Source organism: Sycon ciliatum, chromosome 4 (assembly GCF_964019385.1).
Source record: "Sycon ciliatum chromosome 4, ocSycCili1.1, whole genome shotgun sequence".
In the NCBI taxonomy this organism is placed as follows: Eukaryota; Metazoa; Porifera; class Calcarea; order Leucosolenida; family Sycettidae; genus Sycon; species Sycon ciliatum.
In genome coordinates, this window is record NC_088646.1 from 39,628,349 (window position 1) to 39,646,404 (window position 18,056).

Below are 18,056 nucleotides of genomic sequence, written 5' to 3' on the forward strand. Positions count from 1 at the left end.
ACTCCATCATTTTCGGGCCAATTTTGCAAAATTTAAATTTCAAAGCATTTTTGAACCATATCGAATCGGTGTTCGGAATACCTGTTTCGTCTCCTCACACAGAAGCCTGAACTTTCAACCAGTGTATTTTTGCTGATAAATCTACCCTGACATGTTCTGATACCATGGGAATTACTGACATGATTGCAAGAAGCAACAGATGAAGGTTGGAAGCATTTTATTGTCCTCAATGTAAACCTGTCTCTTTCAGAACGCCTTGTCCGGGCTACTTCGAGGGGCCATAACCCCTCCAAAGCGCCCAATTACACTAGAACCCTAATATATTGATTTTCTCCAGGACACCCATAGCACTGCAAAAAAGGTGCTTATTGTCGGAGAAATATGTGCAAGAACGACGATTTCGAATTTTCTGAAGAAAGTTATAGGGCTTTTTAAAGCTCAATGAAATCCAGTCGCGTCACTCAAGTACGCGCCGGGCGTTGTGCAGCCCTAAACCTGCGAATACTGGGCTGCGAAATGATGCAGGGCGCCGGGTACAAACTGGCATGAAGCGACTGGATTTCATTGAGGAGGACTGTGCTGTGCATGTAATACCGTCTTTACATTCAGTAACTTTTCTCAAATCTAGGCTGCGCATTTTATACTCCGGATATAGCAAGAAGGCAGCAATGCCTGTACCCATGGCGAAGTAAAGTACCGTAAAGTACCGTTGATCCGCCCCCACGCCATGCCGCTTCCCAGCTGGGTTTTCGGCAGGGGGCGGGAATTAGATCAAGGCTGTCAAGTGCAGTACGATGTACAACAACGTAGAGGATCAGACTCGATGTGCTGGATTGTGCACATTTTGATCCTGGATTGGCAAGTATTGTGTACAGCAGTGCATGCGTCGGTTCAACATCGTATTTCGTTGTATACGCCGAAGTCGCTTCATAAGGAGAAAATCGACAGGGGGCGGGAATTAGAGAGGGGGCGGATCAACGGTACTTTACGGTAAAGGTAACATAACATACATGTACCTTGAATTGCCAAAGCCTTGGTCAAAAAAGGGGGGCATATTATTACTTTAGCGATAATGATTGGTGAAAAGTCTAGAACCATGCTGACTCATTGTGAGTATCCAGAGTGTTTATTTTGTCCGTATTATAATAATTATTAGGGAGGTTCTGCTATACGTGAAACGTAGAGAAATCACGTAGAGAGCAGGTGTCTGGGTTAGAGTCTACGGCTTCGCGTGTTTTGGCTCCAGATTTCTACGCGGAGATGGGGTTCTCTACGTTGTGGCACACGCAGAGAAAATGCGTACGGATTTGCTAGGTATCGATCAACTGCATGCAGAAAACTGCCAAATATGGAAGGGGAAATTCCCAGTACACATTCCACGTGACTTCTCTAGGTGAAACGTAGAGCAGAACAGCATTTCTTTACGTTACGGGAACGCGAAGAAAGTTCGCGTGATTCTTTGCGTCGCGTTCCCAAAACGTAGAGCACAACCTCCCTAATATTGTGATGCATGACCCTCATTTGATTTTTCATATGAGCTACTGCAGTATATGCGTGCTGTATAATTAATTTAGTTATAAAAAGAGGCTTGCTACTACTAGTACAAGTAGTATGCTGATTCATGACTCAGAGACTACTACTATAGTATGCATGAGTATGTGATTGTGATCAAGAATAAAAATACAATGTATAAAATTAATTAATTATTTACTTACCTACTTGCTGGTATGGCCTATCTAGGCTATGACTGTGATCTTGATTGTGATAAACTACTCAGCTCAGCTCATAATAAGGACTCTTGTCTTGATAATAGCGTAAATACTAAAGTAAAAAATACTAGTACAGTACTAATAGTCTTATCAACTCAACTACAAAATTCGAAATACCTACAAGTACAAGAATAGTACAAGTTCGAATTTTATTGAAAGTCATATTTATACGACTCTTTGGCCCTATGCCACAGTCATTTTGAATCATTTCCGCGGGAAACATAAATACAGTGTAGATGTACGTGTACATAATAGAGAGGTGCTTGAGGAATACTATATTCTCGCTTTGCCATTCGTTCTCGACTCCTGTCGCTCAGTTTGTCGAAGGATCGAGGATCGAGTACTAGTACCCGACTTCAAGCCTGTTTCCAACATAATCCTTCCCTTTACCTGCGCAGAGTTTCAGCGAAGTTGAGGTACGTTCATGTGCGGCGACTTTCTATTTTGCCTGAGGAAAATGTTCAATTGATTTCTCCTCTCACCGTTTCATCGTGAAGATCCTCATCTTGGAGGAGCCTGAACAGATACGTATCGATAGTTCTGCATGAATTACTTATACATTCTTAGGAGTAAGAGAAAAGGTGGTTTGTCAACTGACAACCGCTCTACTCAATTGCTATTTGCACAGTAATGTTAAAACAAAGTGCTGAAATATTTCAAACCTGCTGTTATTGAATTCTGAAGAAAAAAATAATGTTTGTGGCTAGTCGAACTGTACTTCATCAGAGTTATTCAGTTCCAAGAGAACACTCTGGCTTATAACAGTGATAAAACAGTGCTTCAAAGTAGAAATACAGCCCAAGAAAGTCATTAATTTTCTTTAATATCAGCATTATAGTAGCAGTGGTGAGGCTTCCTGCAGCTTCATTCATAGGAAAAAAGGTTTTATTATTATTGAATAACTGTAATACGGGTATACATGTAACCCAAAGGCAATTTGTGTGTGTGTGTGTGTGTGCCAGCTAGTTCGGTTGGTAGGTACACTTATGCCTGATTGTGTTGGGTCTGTTGCCAACAGGCTCGGCTGCTTGAAGGTGTAATGTTGTACCTGCCACCTTTTTTGGTTCCAGGGTTCATATACTTTCTATTTGAAGTATACATACCTGTTAACCATGGACTGCTTCTGGCTAGATTAACTCTTGTGTAATCAATTGTGCTAGTGAAGCTTTTATCAGATCCACTCTGATTTAGCCACTCACACTAGTAGCAAGTATTACCTTCACTGGGGGCAGGGGTAACTGCAGTTGGATCCCGGGACGGATACCCTGATGCCGTCAATCCTTTTTCTGCACCTTGTCCTCACCCACTTACTGAGGTGTGGTGAGCCCATAAGTGGGATCATTTTCAAGTCCACCCAGAGTTTTGGGGACTTCAGGGGGTGTCGGCCGTTGGGCGGTTCAATAGCCAATTGAGTCATCTTTCCAAGATTCCTTTTGAGTCTCTCTCCCCTCTCCCGGGGAGACTCACGTGACCAGTTTTGGCAGTGAGCAACAAGTAGTACAGTACAAGTACAGTGTGTGTGTGTGTGTGTGTGTGTGTGTGTGTGTGTGCATGCGTGTGTGCGTTTGTGTTGGTAAAGTGGTGTGGTAAGTCGAACAGCAGTGCCAGTAACTGATAACGGCAGACATGGAGTCGGATGGAGAAGTCGGTTCTGTCAAGCTTTCCAGCGAAGACTTGGTTGGCGAGGGCCATCGTCACATGCTGTGCAATGACCCAAAAGCTGCAGCTGATTGCTTTGCCAAAGCGTGTGACCTTATGTGAGTTGCTTAGTTACCTATTATAGGCTATACCATAAAGTAGGGTGGTTTCGCATCTTTGTCATGTGACTAATTTTGTGTGGAACGCAGTAGTAAGAAGTCTGGAGAATAATGTTGAAGAGTTGCTGCTAGGATGACCGTTACATCATAGCTTAATGGTGGAGCATCACTGGCCGTAAGCGAGGGTCCCTGGTTCGAGTCATGGTGGTGACAGTCAATTTTTTTCTTCGGGCTTTCCCGTTTCAACTCCCTCAACCTTATGAATAAGTTAGGACATGTAGTAGTGAAGAAATCAGTAGTAGTATATTTTTATCTTCCATCAGATGCCTCGCCAGTGATGAACCCAACTCTTATAACAAAGTAGGGGGTGGACTGAGAAAAGGAAAAAAAAGCCGAGTATGTAGGGGGTAAATTTAAGAAAGCCCATAAGGAAGCCAAGTTAACCGAGGCACATAGTGAGTACAGTCATACAGCACAGGTGACGTGATTATGGCATGTGCACATTGGCAAAATGTGCCTTCTCACTGGGCGTATTGCCACAGTTCTGGCAACATGATGAAGATGTCTTGACGACAAGATGGACATGGCTGGTGTAGGGTTGTATAGGACATGCGTGCTAGCCAAGGAAGATGTGATGGCATTGTGCGTTTTTTTGCTTCGTTTGTCTGCATTGTGTATGTGTGTGTGTGTGTGTGTGCGTGCGTGTGTGTTGTGTTGTGTCAACAGCGAGAAAGAGAAAGGAGATTTGGCGGACGAGATTGCCCCTGTTTACATACACTATGGCCGAGCACTGTTGGATATGATCAGGTGTGTACTTTCTCCAGCTATGGAATACATGTAGTACTATTGTGTGTGTGTGTGTGTGTGTGTGTGTGTGTGTGTGTGTGTGTGTGTGTGTGTGTGTGTGTGTGTGTGTGTGTGTGTGTGTGTGTGTGTGTGTGTGTCTCTCTCTCTCTCTCTCTCTCTCTCTCTCTCTCTCTCTCTCTCTCTCTCTCTCTCTCTCTCTCTCTCTCTCTCTCTCTCTCTCTCTCTCTCTCTCTCTCTCTCTCTCTCTCTGATTTAGCCACCCACACTAGTAGCAAGTATTACCTTCAATGGGGGCAGGGGTAACTGCAGTTGGATCCCGGGACGGATACCCTGATGCCGTCAATCCTTTTTCTGCACCTTGTCCTCACCCACTTACTGAGGTGTGGTGAGCCCATAAGTGGGATCATTTTCAAGTCCACCCAGAGTTTTGGGGACTTCAGGGGGTGTCGGCCGTTGGGCGGTTCAATAGCCAATTGAGTCATCTTTCCAAGATTCCTTTTGAGTCTCTCTCCCCTCTCCCGGGGAGACCCACGTGACCAGTTTTGGCAGTGAGCAACAAGTACAAGTGTGTGTGTGTGTGTGTGTGTGTGTGTGCGTGCGTGTCGAATGAAAAATAGGGATTCACTGGCCAGAAAAGTCACTTCAATCAGCTGTGTGGTGGATACCAGGCTAAAAATAGTGGCGGTCAATTCATCAGCCTTGCAAGCTGTTGAATGGTGTAATCCCAGCACAAGTTGCTATGTCTAACATAGCTGTTCGCTATCATCGCTTCCGCGATGGGCAGGTCTGAGGTGTGCGTGTCGGTGTGTGTGTGTGTGTGTGTGTGTGCGTGTGTGTGTATGTGCGTGTCGGTGTCTGTGTGTCTATGCCTCTGTCTCTGATTTTCAAACCTGGAGTACATGTTGCGTGTCCATGGCAGCAGAGAACATGTCCCCAGAAATCCGGCCAGGCCAGAATGTCACCGTTCAACATTGGCAACATCAGCTTCGGCAACTGCACCGGTGTCCAAGCAGGAGTGCGATTGGGTGACATACAGAGATGTCCAGCTGCCATGTGGCCTCCGCAGCAGCACGTGCCTTCAAGGCCTTCCGCTCGCCGCAGCCAAACATCTTCGCGATGGCCCAGTCCAGAAACATTGCTGAGAACAAGGCACCCATTCCTTCCGAACTTCGGAACAATAAGTATATGGCTATTACAGTTAGAGCCCAGAGGACCTCTGCTTTCAGCGTCTCCCTGTCCGTGGCGAATTGCACCAATGTTGAGCTTGAAGGAGCAGCTGACACTGCAGCAGAAGACGACAGCAGGGACGGTCTCATGCCAACTCATGACCTGGGGCAGGAACTCATCTCACGGTGTTTCTTTCCGACAGCATGGCTGTTAAGAGCAGCTTCGCCCATGGCAGCGATTGAGAACGTCGCTTTGCACGGTTTACAACGAGCACGGTGCTTGTCCGTATCGCCAGCCAGCCGTGTTCGATTGATTCTCTCTGGTCCAGTCTTGGTTTACTTGGCGAGAGCGCAGTCATTGACTCTCCACAGGCCTCGCCAGCCTCCTGTACTTGGATGCCGGGTTAGAAATGCCATCATGCTGCATGTGCTGATCTATTTCTCGTCCCGTTGACCTTCCATGCTCTACTTTATTCCTGTTTTGTCTCTGTTGTCCAGGCTTCAAGCCACCGTCTTGGGAGAGAAGCTGCCAGCTGCTGGTTAGTTGTGCCCGGGCTGGCTAGTGACTGTGCCTTTTGCAGTGCATTCGTCCCAACTAGGCATTCATACTGACTGTATACGTGGCAGATACAGTGAACAAAACTGCACACCCCGCATACTATTGCGCCGTGCTATTCTTCCTTGCAACTTTGAAGATAGAAAAGTCCCAGGAAAAGGAGAGGTTGGTGCGACTTCGGCGATACTTGGGGACCAACACACAATTCCCCAAGGAAAAGGAGTTGGACAATTTCCAGGTTTAGCCCGCGAATCCACCTTTCTGAAGGGCCTGTATGCTACATTGCATTCAGGAAAGGTGGACCCTGGCTATTTGGGTTGTCTTCATGTATGCTATTATTGGTTGAGAACCCACGCCATGTCAAGAACTCTTTCACTTTCTTTGTGCCTTTTTTTGTACCACTGTCGAAGCTGCTCTTGCCTGTGTCCTAATTTCTTGAACTAGGCAACGAAAAGGATGACAGCAGTGAAAATGGCCAGGAAGGAAAAGAGCCAGCAGAAGGTTCCAGCGCAAACGCAGGTATTTGCCTGGTCCAGTGCTAGGTGGTTTGAAATTGTATCTTTCTGTCATTTGCTGTCCTGACAATACCTTGAGCCCTTTGCTAAGTAGTTCTTGTGCTCCTGTTCGAATCTGGCCTTCTGCCTTTTGGCTCTCAGACTCACTGACGATGATTATTGACCTACGTGTGTGCACTTGTGTGTTTATGTACTGTATGTGGAAAGAAGACAAGGCAGAAGATGAACCTGCTGCAAATGATGTTGATGACAATGAGGAACAGGAGGAGGCAGGAGAAGGACAGGTATGTGCAAGAGTACATGAAAACCAGAGTGTGCGGCTTGGGGCCTTTTCTACTATGGGTGTCTGTCACGGCGGAATTCCGTGATTACATCATATTTGGCGCAGATCTGAAGCGGGAAATGGCGTAGTGCGTACAACTGAGCTGCAGTTGTGCAGAAAGAGACCTGCTTGAATTCTGCTTGTACGCACTACATCACTAAAATCATTTAATCACGGAATTCTGCCGTGACAGCAGCCCATCCGAGCTGCACACTCTGGTTTTCATGTACTCTTGGTATGTGTGACTCTCGAATCCTGCAAAATTCATGAATATCTCCTGATGATTATGCTTCAGTGACAAAAGAAATTCAGTGATTTGCCGCAGACAGCGAAGCCACATGGAATGCTGCTCGCTGTGGTGTGCTGTGCATTCGTGTACCTGTGTGGGTGGGCGTGTGTGCGTGTGTGTGTGTGTGTGTGCGTGTGTGTGTGTGCCTTGCAAGCTGTTGAATGGTGTAATCCCAGCACAAGTTACTATGTCTAATATAGCTGTTCGCTATCATCGCTTACGCGATGGGCATGTCTGAGGTGTGTGTGTGTGTGTGTGTTTGCGCGAGGGATTCACTGGCCAGAAAAGCCACTTCATAGCTGTGTGGTGTAGACCAGGCTGAATAGTGGTGGTCAATTCTTCAGCCTTGCAAGCTGTTGAATGGTGCAATCCCAGCACAAGCTGCTATGGCTTCTGCTGTAGCATCCCTATCATCGCCTCCGGCGATGGGCGTCCAATGGTGTGCATGTGTGCGGTTCTCTTATCGTGTTGTCTGCGCTGTACATACGTGTGTGCAATTCTGCGTACACACGTGCTGTGCATACCTTTCTGTTCACTTGCGGTGTGTGGTTATCTGTGTATGGTTTGTGCTTGGCAGGAGGTGGAAGAAGACGACAATCTGATGCTTGCCTGGGAGATTCTGGACACTGCTAGAGTTATACTACGCAAGTAGGTCACATGATGTTTATTTGTGTATGCGTGTGTGTGGGGGGGGGGGGGGGGGTATGTGTATTTGTTGCTGGGTAGTTAACGCAGTGTCTTGTATTAAAGCCTGTCTCATATAGAAGTCTGTTTTGAATAGAAGCCTGATTGTCAAGATACACTGTCGGCACGTAAGTCTGGTTTTACTGTTGACAGTTACATAGAAATACCTGTCTTGTATAGAAGCCTGCAGAATTTCCCCCAAAAAGTCATATAAGCCGCGGCTTTTATACACGACTTCACGGTAGGTGTGTTTGGTGGTGGATAAGTACTAGGTTGATGTGTTTGCTGGTGGGTTGGTGGGTATGGGGTCCGTAGTCAGGGGAAACCATCAGCTGTCGATCCCGATCTGATACAAGCACCTAGGACCGATCTCTTGTCCTGGACTGTCTAAAGCCAACACTCGCTTTCCGTGTGCTCTCTCTCTCTGCCTCTATACCTCACTGCAGGCGTCCTAATGATAAAGAGAGCCAGTATCAACTTGTTGACGCTCTGCAGTTGATTGGAGAATTGTCTACTGAGAAAGGTCAGTATCGCACCTCACCGTTGTGCATAAAACATTACTCATAGGGACGCATAGCCAAAGTGCTGGGAAGATTACCGTATTTCCCTCGGATGTAAGTCGCACCTCTTTACACTAAACTTCAGGAGCAAAGAAGGAGGTGCGACTTCCTGCCGATGTGAATGTATTGAAACAATTTGGCTCAGACCTGGAAATGGGTTGCGCCTTATAATCAAGCTCGTCTTGTAATCGGGGAAATACAGCCTGCGTTGATTGACAATGCTGTTTTAGATACATTTTTTACTTTTTAGTTCTGGGAGGCAGTCAGTACAATGGTTATCAAGCACACTCCTGATCTCACATCTTTTTTTTTCTCTCTCTCTCTCTCTCCTTCTTTCGCTCTCTCCCACAACCCCCTCCTTTCCTCTCTGTCTGTCTGTCTTTCTCTCTGTTTCTCTCCCTCTCTCCCACTGAGAATAACAAACCCACACGTGTCCTTGTTATATGTATCTTGAAACAAGATGTTGAGATCTCTCTCCCTCCCCTCGTCTCTCCCTCCCCTCGTCTCTCCCTCCCCTCGTCTCTCTCTCTCTCTCCCTCCCCTCGTGTCTCTCTCTCTCTCCCTCCCCTCGTCTCTCTCTCTCTCTCTCTCCCTCCCCTCGTCTCTCTCTCTCTCTCTCTCTCTCTCTCTCTCTCGCTGCTGGCCGTGTTATGGCACATCAGGAAACTTAGTATTGCTTTTCTCTTCGCCACCACCATCAGCTCACATCTGGCACTTAGTTCACGGGTGGTTGATGGTGATATCTCACATGGTGATCGGATGATCGAACCTGCTATGCAGGATGTCATCCTTCAGCCATCCTAGGTATCAGGTGTGAACTAGTGGCGGTCCGTGGGTTGTTGATGGTGATGGCGGTGAGAGAAAACAATGCTGATTTGACATGGCAGAACAGCGCTCGTGGCTAAATAGATGGAGCATCATTAAATGTGCTTGGCTGGCTTGCTTGTGGAACACAGCTCCTGCCGCGCTGGTTCTGTTCTAATATCCACTAGAGAGGCCCATGATTTTACTGTTAAGGCAGTGCTGATTCTGAACATCAGGACATTAGCTTATGAGCAGCTGGACTTTTTGATCTTTGTCGGATCTGTGTGATTTTTCTTTGGTTACTTTGCATGGTGTTCTTCATTCTGCAGAGGATTTCGAAGCAGCTATCAATGACTTGAACGCGGCCCTGGAACTGTGCTCTAAGCTTGAGCCGGAGCACAGTCGCATGATTGCCGAAATGTATCCTGCCCTGCTTGAGCTTTGTAGCTTGAGACCTGCTTTGTGGTGTGTGTGTGTGTGTGTGTGCGTGCGTGTGTGTGTGTGTGTGTGCGTATGTGTGTGCGTGGGTTGCGTGCATGTGAGAGAGTCGTTACTGTTGTTGCTGCTGCTGTTTGCTCCTTGACCTTGCAATACTGTGGACAGTAACTACACACTGGGGTTAGCCCAGTCATTGGGTATGCATACCAAGGATGCTATCAAGGTGAGTCTGAACAACACTTTGTTTGCTTTCAGGATATCGCAGCCACGATTGCGTACTGGAAGACCACTTTTATTAACGGACATTAAAATGTGTGATCTTACAGTAACGGGCCATATATGCTGGTGGGAGAATGCACACCGCCTGTGTAAACCAAACTGAATGTTCGCGTTGCTGTGTCCTGTGCTCCGTTTTTGTTTGGTGTACTGTCGCGTTGTGCAGAGTTACGAAGACGCCATTCGCTGCCTGAAACTGAATGTCGGTAAGTAAAACGTGCAATGGACGCATTGTGTGTACTGCCTAGCTGTTGCGCAACGTTGCGTAGCGATATGACAGTGTGGGGGTTGCGCCAGAGCAACGGCATGTCAGCTTGTCAGCCCCTGTGTAGTTGTCTACGTGGCCCCTGTGTAGTTGTCTACGTGGCCCCTGTGTAGTTGTCTACGTAGAATGATGTCAGTGGGTACTAAGCAATGGCCTTCTCCTTGGCAGTTCTTGTGGTCATGTTGCGAAGAGACACTGCTGAATGGTAGCTCCACCGAGTGGCTGTGTAGCTAAGTATCGTATAGTTATACGAGTAGCAGTGAGCGGACAAGGTAGAAATGGAATGTTAGCTGCAGTCTGGCAAAAACTGTTTTTTCCATGAAGGTCACCTGCAACTATCTATCAGTCTGGTAGTCTGGTAGTCTGCCTGTTGCTGTAGATGAAGCAAGGCTGCAGTGCGGTCTTGATGAAGGGGCCATGCATTTGAAACTGTCTGCTTGCGAACGTCCATGCCATGATGGCACTGCTGTTTTATCATGTGTATGTGTTTGTCATCGATACTGTGCAGATCACCAGAAGAAGACAATAGAAGAGGCGCAGAGCTTCGGTATGGACTCCTTGTTTCAGTTTGTCATTGTTATACACAGATGCAGTGCACGGCCTTAACCTGCTATCGTACCCAATGCCTGTGATGTGCAGAGCGCAGTACACAAGAGCTACACACAGGAAACAACGGATGTCTGATGATTGGTTGTTACCATGACAACTCTGAGTTACAACAACAAAAGCCCCCCTTTCCTCTGTGTAGCTCTTGTGTCGTTGTTATACGCGATGTTTGCGAAATAGTTAGGGGTGCAGCAATAAGAGTTCTTGTCTTTTGGTTAACCTCTCGTTGTCACGTTTCGATTACTCCTGCTTCTCTTCTAAGGCTGTGAAACAACCATTCTGGCCATGTCTTCCCTTTCGGCTATCCCGCGTTTCAGCTTTAAAACCTTATTAAAATACACACAACGAGTTCTTCTGTTGCCTGGCTAAATAAATTATGTCAACTAGTGCCGTTTCTTTGCGCAAAAGTGGTCAAAAATTGCAAATCACAAAATCAGGCTGATTTCCAGCCAGACACTGTTATCTAATACAGATCGACTACCAACATCTAATCAACAGTACGATCTTCTTTTTGTAACGATCGGTATAGTCGTTTCAGCCCCACAGTTAACCATTGAATCGCCAGATGATCACCAGTGCTTTCAGTCCACATGCTTTATGCTATCTTCAAGGCGTGAAATGAATTTTAGAACGCTCGGGTAGGTTCGATCCAAATGGGAGTTAAGATAAGATAATTCGTTTCGCTACTTCAAGGTGTCGAATGTTCATCGATGCATGCGTAGGTACATGCAGTCCCATGCTTGTACTGCAAATCGCAATGTACATGTATGTCGTGCAGAGCTCAGCTAGCCACCCTCGGCCCCAGGTCCCCATTACAGGTAACAGCAGCTATTCAAAAAAGAAAGTGATCGCAGATGGTTGTTTCACGAATATGATGGGGTGCTTGTGTGGACATTTGTGGGGGCTTTATTTGTTAAGAATAGCTTGTGAGTTCGTCAGAATGTTTCGTTCGCCTCTGCTGGGGTTTGTTTCAGGCCTGCAGTATCTTGTGTCTGAATCTAGGAGATAAAGTTGCATGCCTGCTCCATTTTACTTTTCACTTCATCTTATCACATTTTCATCTTTTTTGCTTTAGATGAGGAGATGAAGACAGAGGTCACCAAGAAAGCACAGAGAAGCATTGACCAGATCAATGACATCTTGCCTGATCTTCTATCAAAGGTACTGGTCGGCCGACTCCTTCTTCTCCACTGCTACTAAAGCAAAAAGAAACAGATTCAGTAATCATATTGATACTAACCACCAATGCAAAGAAACGGCAAGCGGAACACAATGTCATTGATCTGTCTAAACAACAAGGGTGGTTAGAGCACATTTATCTTTAGCTAACACTAAGACAGCATGGACGCATAACAGCAAACCAGTTGGGCACAGACCGCAGCAAGACATCCCACCTCATGCTCTAGAGATCATCCGGCAATCATTCACGAAACGGGATCGCCGTGATCGGTATGATGACCAACAGCCACGCAGGCAGGTGATGCGCCACCGAAGCAAACAAAATCAAAGGCGGCAACGCGAATGACTAAGAATAACAGAATATACTAAATCCGCACTCTTCTCCATGATCATGAACTCCTCCTGCTAGTACTACCAGTACTTCAAGTATGCACTGGGCTTGATGTGGCATGTAACCTAACCTTTATCCTCCCAACATTCCAATGTTGGAACTGAATTGCAAGTATTATTTTTTATTCATCCATTTTAGCTTCAGTGGTCAGTAAATTTAGAAGCTAGCTATGTGGAGCCGACAATACTTATAAAAAATGTTCACTGATCTAGCTCTGCTGCCTTTTTAGCAAATTTGGTATACGTCACATTTGCTATTGCGTTTTCAAGAAATCCCAGTAAACCTTCGGTTCTTGCATGTATCAAGATCTGAATGACAAATAACCAGTTGAGTTGTGTCCTACACATTGAGCTTTCCCCATGAAACAATTCTCAAGAAAATTATTTGATCCGGTTACAAAATATCTCCCTTTGAAAATTGTGTGTTCCCGCATGTGAACGTTGGGAGCGGCCGGGCGTACTAAAAGATACCTCAAACCAGGGGCTTTCCAAGTCATCACCTCTTCACCCCAAACTGGATAAATTGCCGCGTACGCTCGGGGAGAGTTGTGGTAGCTCGTGATAGTGTACCCAGGTGCAGAGCCTTGTACGCTTAAAAGGAAGGAAACAAAGCGTTTTTGCTCTGAATCTTGAGTTTCACGGTTTTACCGATCATCAGACGGCAACTGACTACAATTTGTTGAAGGTGTGATTGATATAGTTCGCAGTAAGCTTGGGTGATATAGCGCGAGTGAATGACATGGGTCAATAGTGTGACATGTACATGTGCGAGTTGGGTGCGGTGACATAAAATAGGCGCAAACAGGATACTCTTAAGGCTTTAGGCGCATACAACCACATTGTCTTCAAGTGTTAAAGGGAGGCGAGGGGAAAGACAGCGGGATGTTCATGAGCGTTCAAAGCAGCGTCTCACCTGCGAGGTGTGAACAGCTTATATGTATGTGATGGCCGATGGCGAGAATTTAGAGAGGTGGTACTGCATGCCTTCATGCCTGCACTTGCTGACCAGCTCAGATCTCGTGTTGATATTGACACGCCTGTCTGCCTGCGTGAGTTCTAGCTTCTCTCTTAGGCACAGGAGATGTCGCTTAGTTATGTTGCTGTACGCTGGGGCCTGGGCGATAACTGACCAACCAACACTATACTCGCTATTTTGACGCTTCGGGTTCCAGGCACACTTTGATAGTTCCTTGGTCTTATCCAGTCCCTCATTTATTATATATTTATTTCTGCACCTCGTAGCATGTCAAGGCAGCCAATTGAATTGAGGATGGTTGGCATGTCTTCGTGAACGGTGGCTCCGTAAGCCCGAAATAATCTTTTTGTTTGTCCTCTCCGGTTTAAATACTGAGATGGTAACCTTGTACACGATGGCCCTGCTATGGCAGTTGCCGTCCAATGGGCACTGTGTTTTGTCGCTGCAGTTGTATCGTTTTGAACAGTATGGAATATGGAGTCTGTTGTTTCTTATTTACATGCTTGTGCGTCTGGTGTGTGTGTATGTATGCATGTGCACGTGTGTCTGTGTGTAGCTGGAGGATCAGCGCAGCGTGGCACCATACGCGCAGCACTCCACGCAAGAGGCACTTTATCATGCCCTGATGGCGGTAAGAACGCTGGCTCTTTCTTGGCGCAGCGCGTTCTCCCCTTTCCCGCATGCATGCACACACTTGATATGTTGTAAGCGTTGTGCTGAAGATACCTCACTCGTACTGACGGCATGATATGTATGTCGCCACGGTGGTGACATGATTGTTGCAAAAGAAGGATCCACGAGCGGGATTCGAACCCAGCACCCCTGTCTTTCCGGGACAGTGCCCTAGCGATTAGGCTACCGGGGATCACACACACCTGGCTCCGTCTTGCTACATGATGTGTGTGTGTTGCCATGGATACTTTGCACAGTTTCGCCACGCACAGCATGAAACCATCGCCGCTCTAAAGCCGACTTCACATCAGGGAATTTGTGGAAGGGGACATGAACAGTCATATTGCTCAAGCGGCAAGCGATAAAGCAACGGTAGCCCATCCTTGGGACGAATTGCTTTAAAAAATTAAATGCACGGGTCGCTCAAAAGCACTTAGAAACATTACCTAAAAGAACTCCGTGCATCCAGAGTAATTCTTAAGTTCTCCAAGAGCGCCCATTTCACCACCACCACCCCACACCGCGCACGCACACAAACACATTTTGCAGATCTTGAATCAGTGTACACACTTCATAGTTCATACTCACTTTGCCATTGTGCTGCATGCACTGCACTCTGTAGTAGAGGACCACAATGTGTGGTAGGGGCCCGATGGGATGCCGTACGTGGAGATATGTCTCATACAAGTAGCCTGTATATACCGGCAGTTACCATTCGGGTTGGATTCGATAGGGCTTCAGTCTCCTTGGCCTCATTACCGTTGTCGACGTTATTTACACCAGCTTGTGTCTGTGTGTATGCGGCTGTGTGCGTGTGTGCATGTGGATTTTGTTATTCCTTTGCAGAGAACATCAGACGACGGTACCGGGATAAGCCGCCAGTCGGTGCTCCAGGCCATGGCGTCCGAAGGCTTTTCAACAGCGGCGTTCACCACTGGCAACGGTGCAGCCAGTGAGCACCCGGCCCTATCCGGCTCCAGTGCCGGCTTTGCTCCGTCCAGCATGGCCGCTTCGACTAGCACATCTGCTGGTGGTGAGGGAAATGGCACTGCCTCGACTGCAGCGGCTGCTCCTGCAGCGGCCCCCAAGAAAACTATCAGTGGTCAGGTACGGAATCATAGAAAAATAGCTCACAAATTCCTGTTGTCTGATGATCGCCTAGTGTGTGAAACTCGGAGTCACAACACATAGTACCATCAAATTCAAACCAAAATCTGCCATTTGTGGGTTTGGAAAAGGTTTGGAAAAAGTTTGGAATTTTGTGTGCTTTTTTGGTTGCGAACCCTACAGTGTGCACCAGGGCAGGTGACATTGTTCCTCCTCCTCTTCGTGTTAGCTCACAAATTCCCATTTTTCTCGTGTGCACTATTCCCATCATTGTTGTGCTCACTTGCCTAATCACCACCACCACCACCAGCAGCAGCCACGCTTGAAATAGCAATAGGGTTTGAGAGTGCTACGTCACAGCCAGCCCTGAGTCATGGCAACCTGGATCCACTTGGACCCAGCTTTTGTATGAATCCATACACGTTGGGCTGGTTGTCCTTCTTAGCATAATGATACATGCACCGGCAGTGACTTGACTGGGCCCTCCTGGTCAGGGACCCAGTTGGAACCAAAACAAACCACACCAGCATATGACCTGAGAGGGGCCTACCCACCCGGTACAGTACCTCACTATGGTCACGATGGATCCACTTTGACCCATAAGTCGTTATTTATTGACTTCTGATGGCACCACTTTCACGCCACATACTCATAACACTATTCAAGTCCATCGATCCACTCAGCCACACCGCATGAACCAGATTACATATCCGCTAGTGTGAAACTTCCCAGCTGTAAGGAAGAAATGACCCCAGAGAGGGCGGGTGGGGGGGGGGGGGCTATCTTGGACTCCCCCACAGCAGTGCCAACATTCAGGTTCCGAAAAGCACGCATCGCCTCATTAAAGGCAGGAGGGAGATTCGAATCCACCCTGGCCTCCGCCACGGACGTGCTCACTAGAACCTTGCTTTGGCACTCCACCAGAGGCACACCATTCGCTTCCATAGAATTAGGCACCATTGCCTGTTTGGCCTTGCGAAGTAAAATAAAAAACAACAACAACAAGACGAAAATGGGCATGCTTAGTTGGCCTTGGTGGTGAGGAAGTGTTGCTTTCCTTGTGTCCAGGATTGACTCATTCTCTTCTCGCTGCTAATCGTCACCGCTTTTAGTTCGCTGGGAAATGTACCAGACCCTTTTTTTACCACACTGTGTTTCTGCACTTTCCTTCTGGGAAGCAATCATACTTTCTCCCTGCCTTCTCATGTTATTTATTTCTCTTGTTCAGATGGCGAAAAGCAATGGACCTGTTAACAACATTCAACATCTTGTCAGGAAGGTGAGATACGCTTTTCATTCCGTTGCCTCCTTAGATCATGTCTCGATCTCTTTTTTCACCAAGGAGATTGAGACATGATTAATTGGCTGCAATGGAGCCTCCGCATATTGAAGATGGTACCTCCTTATATCATTGAAGATAATCTGTAGTTCTGTATCGCTGTGTTTGTGTGGAGGGCAGAGCTTGTGCCAGTGTACCTGCTGTACGCATGCGCGTGTTGCAGGCTCGAGTGTTTCTGTGCTCTTCATGCTCTTCTTCTATCTGTAGCGCAAGCCTGAAGAGGCACCTAAGCCTGAAGAGGCGCCCAAGCCTGCATCCGAGTCTGACTTGAAGGAGCCCGCGGCATCCGCTGCTGGCGACTCTGACTCTGCTCCCGCAGCCAAGCGAATCAAACTGAGTGCTGAGTCAGCGGTACAGCCACCGCCACCACCGGTCACAGAGTCCTAAACTGAGTGCCGTTGTAAGGACTGTGTGCGACAGTGTGCTACTGTCAGCACGGCAGTTGCCACAGTGGACTCATCTCCTCTGAAAATGCATCAGCTGCTTTGCTCCCCGTTCTGGTGCAATGTGGACGGGAGAGAGTGAGTGATATTCTGTGTGTGCTGGCCTTTGTCCAATCCCTCTGTGATCCTGCTGTCTCTCCGTCCTTCCCTCTCCTGTTTTCAGTTCGCGATGTACTTTGGAAATACATGTACACCAGTTAGGCTAGGGTGGATCAGGCTTTCCTCTCTTCATCGGTAGAGTCATACTTTGAATCAACTACTTTGAAGTAGTTTGTGCGCAGATTTTATTATGCCTTGCTACAGCAATGTCACCCTGGGTGCGGGTGGGCATGCGTGCAATGTGTGTGTGTGTGTGTGTGTGTGTGTGTGTGTGTGTGTGTGTGTGTGTGTGTGTGTGTGTGTGTGTGTGTGTGTGTTGGGTATCAGATCTGCATTATCAAGCTTTTTTTATGTTTCAAGTTTGTGAGATACTCATTGCTAGGCCTGTCACGTTTGCGTACCAAAGCGTCTTTCTCTCTCTTGGCTTGAACACTCCTGAATATTGTGCATACGCGCACATCTCTTTTTGGGTCCTTCCTGTTGTTGTTGTCTCCATCACTCTGAGACCATTACATGATTCTTTCTATGCTGCAACTCATCTTTTTTCCTGGTTGTGCTGTGGTGCATCTGCAGAACTTGCTTGCCGTCACTGCTGTCTTTGATGTGCATACAATGACATGCATGTACATGTACATGTGCATGTAGTATGCACCTTTTCCACACTGTTTACGGTAGTTCGAGCATCGCTGTGTTTGTACGATGGCCTTCTTTCGCCGTTGATTTTTGCTGCAAAATGGCAGTACTAGTACTGTACTAGCAAGAGTTCTGAACTCTTGCTAGTACATGTAGCAGTTGCAATTGCTCTGCGCGTCTGGCTGGGAGTTGACCAATAATCATTCATGCTGCATGGCCCACTTAGCAGCACTAACGTTACGCTCTGTTTCACTTGTGCATACGTTTCGGGCTGATTGTTTGATCCTTTGGACAATTTCCGTGTTGTGTCTGAAAGTTCAGTTCCAAATTTGAAATACACGACCAAATAAGGCTAGCTTTCATGTAGCAATGAGGGCCATTGTGCCCAGCATACCGCTATTGTG

At 47.0% G+C, this 18,056-nt stretch overlaps 1 protein-coding gene across 4 annotated transcripts; it reads left to right on the forward strand.

Annotated features, from left to right (window-relative positions):
* The first annotated feature begins 2,009 nt into the window (after positions 1-2,009).
* Positions 2,010-17,722, forward strand: LOC135816117 (histone-binding protein N1/N2-like). Of its 4 annotated transcripts, none has more exons than XM_065329490.1 (17): positions 2,010-2,185; positions 3,349-3,526; positions 4,253-4,333; positions 5,998-6,038; positions 6,500-6,574; positions 6,778-6,854; positions 7,759-7,829; positions 8,312-8,388; positions 9,559-9,649; positions 9,833-9,890; positions 10,110-10,149; positions 10,717-10,755; positions 11,890-11,975; positions 13,916-13,990; positions 14,878-15,138; positions 16,367-16,417; positions 16,685-17,722. In XM_065329490.1, exons 2-17 carry the CDS (start codon positions 3,396-3,398, stop codon positions 16,862-16,864), a joined length of 1,434 nt encoding a protein of 477 aa, XP_065185562.1. In that variant the 5' UTR covers positions 2,010-2,185; positions 3,349-3,395; the 3' UTR covers positions 16,865-17,722. The 4 variants fall into 4 exon arrangements, with proteins under 4 accessions (XP_065185562.1, XP_065185563.1, XP_065185564.1 ...); XM_065329491.1 differs by having other exon boundaries at positions 6,781-6,854; XM_065329492.1 differs by lacking the exon at positions 6,500-6,574 and having other exon boundaries at positions 2,011-2,185.
* Positions 17,723-18,056: the final 334 nt, after the last annotated feature.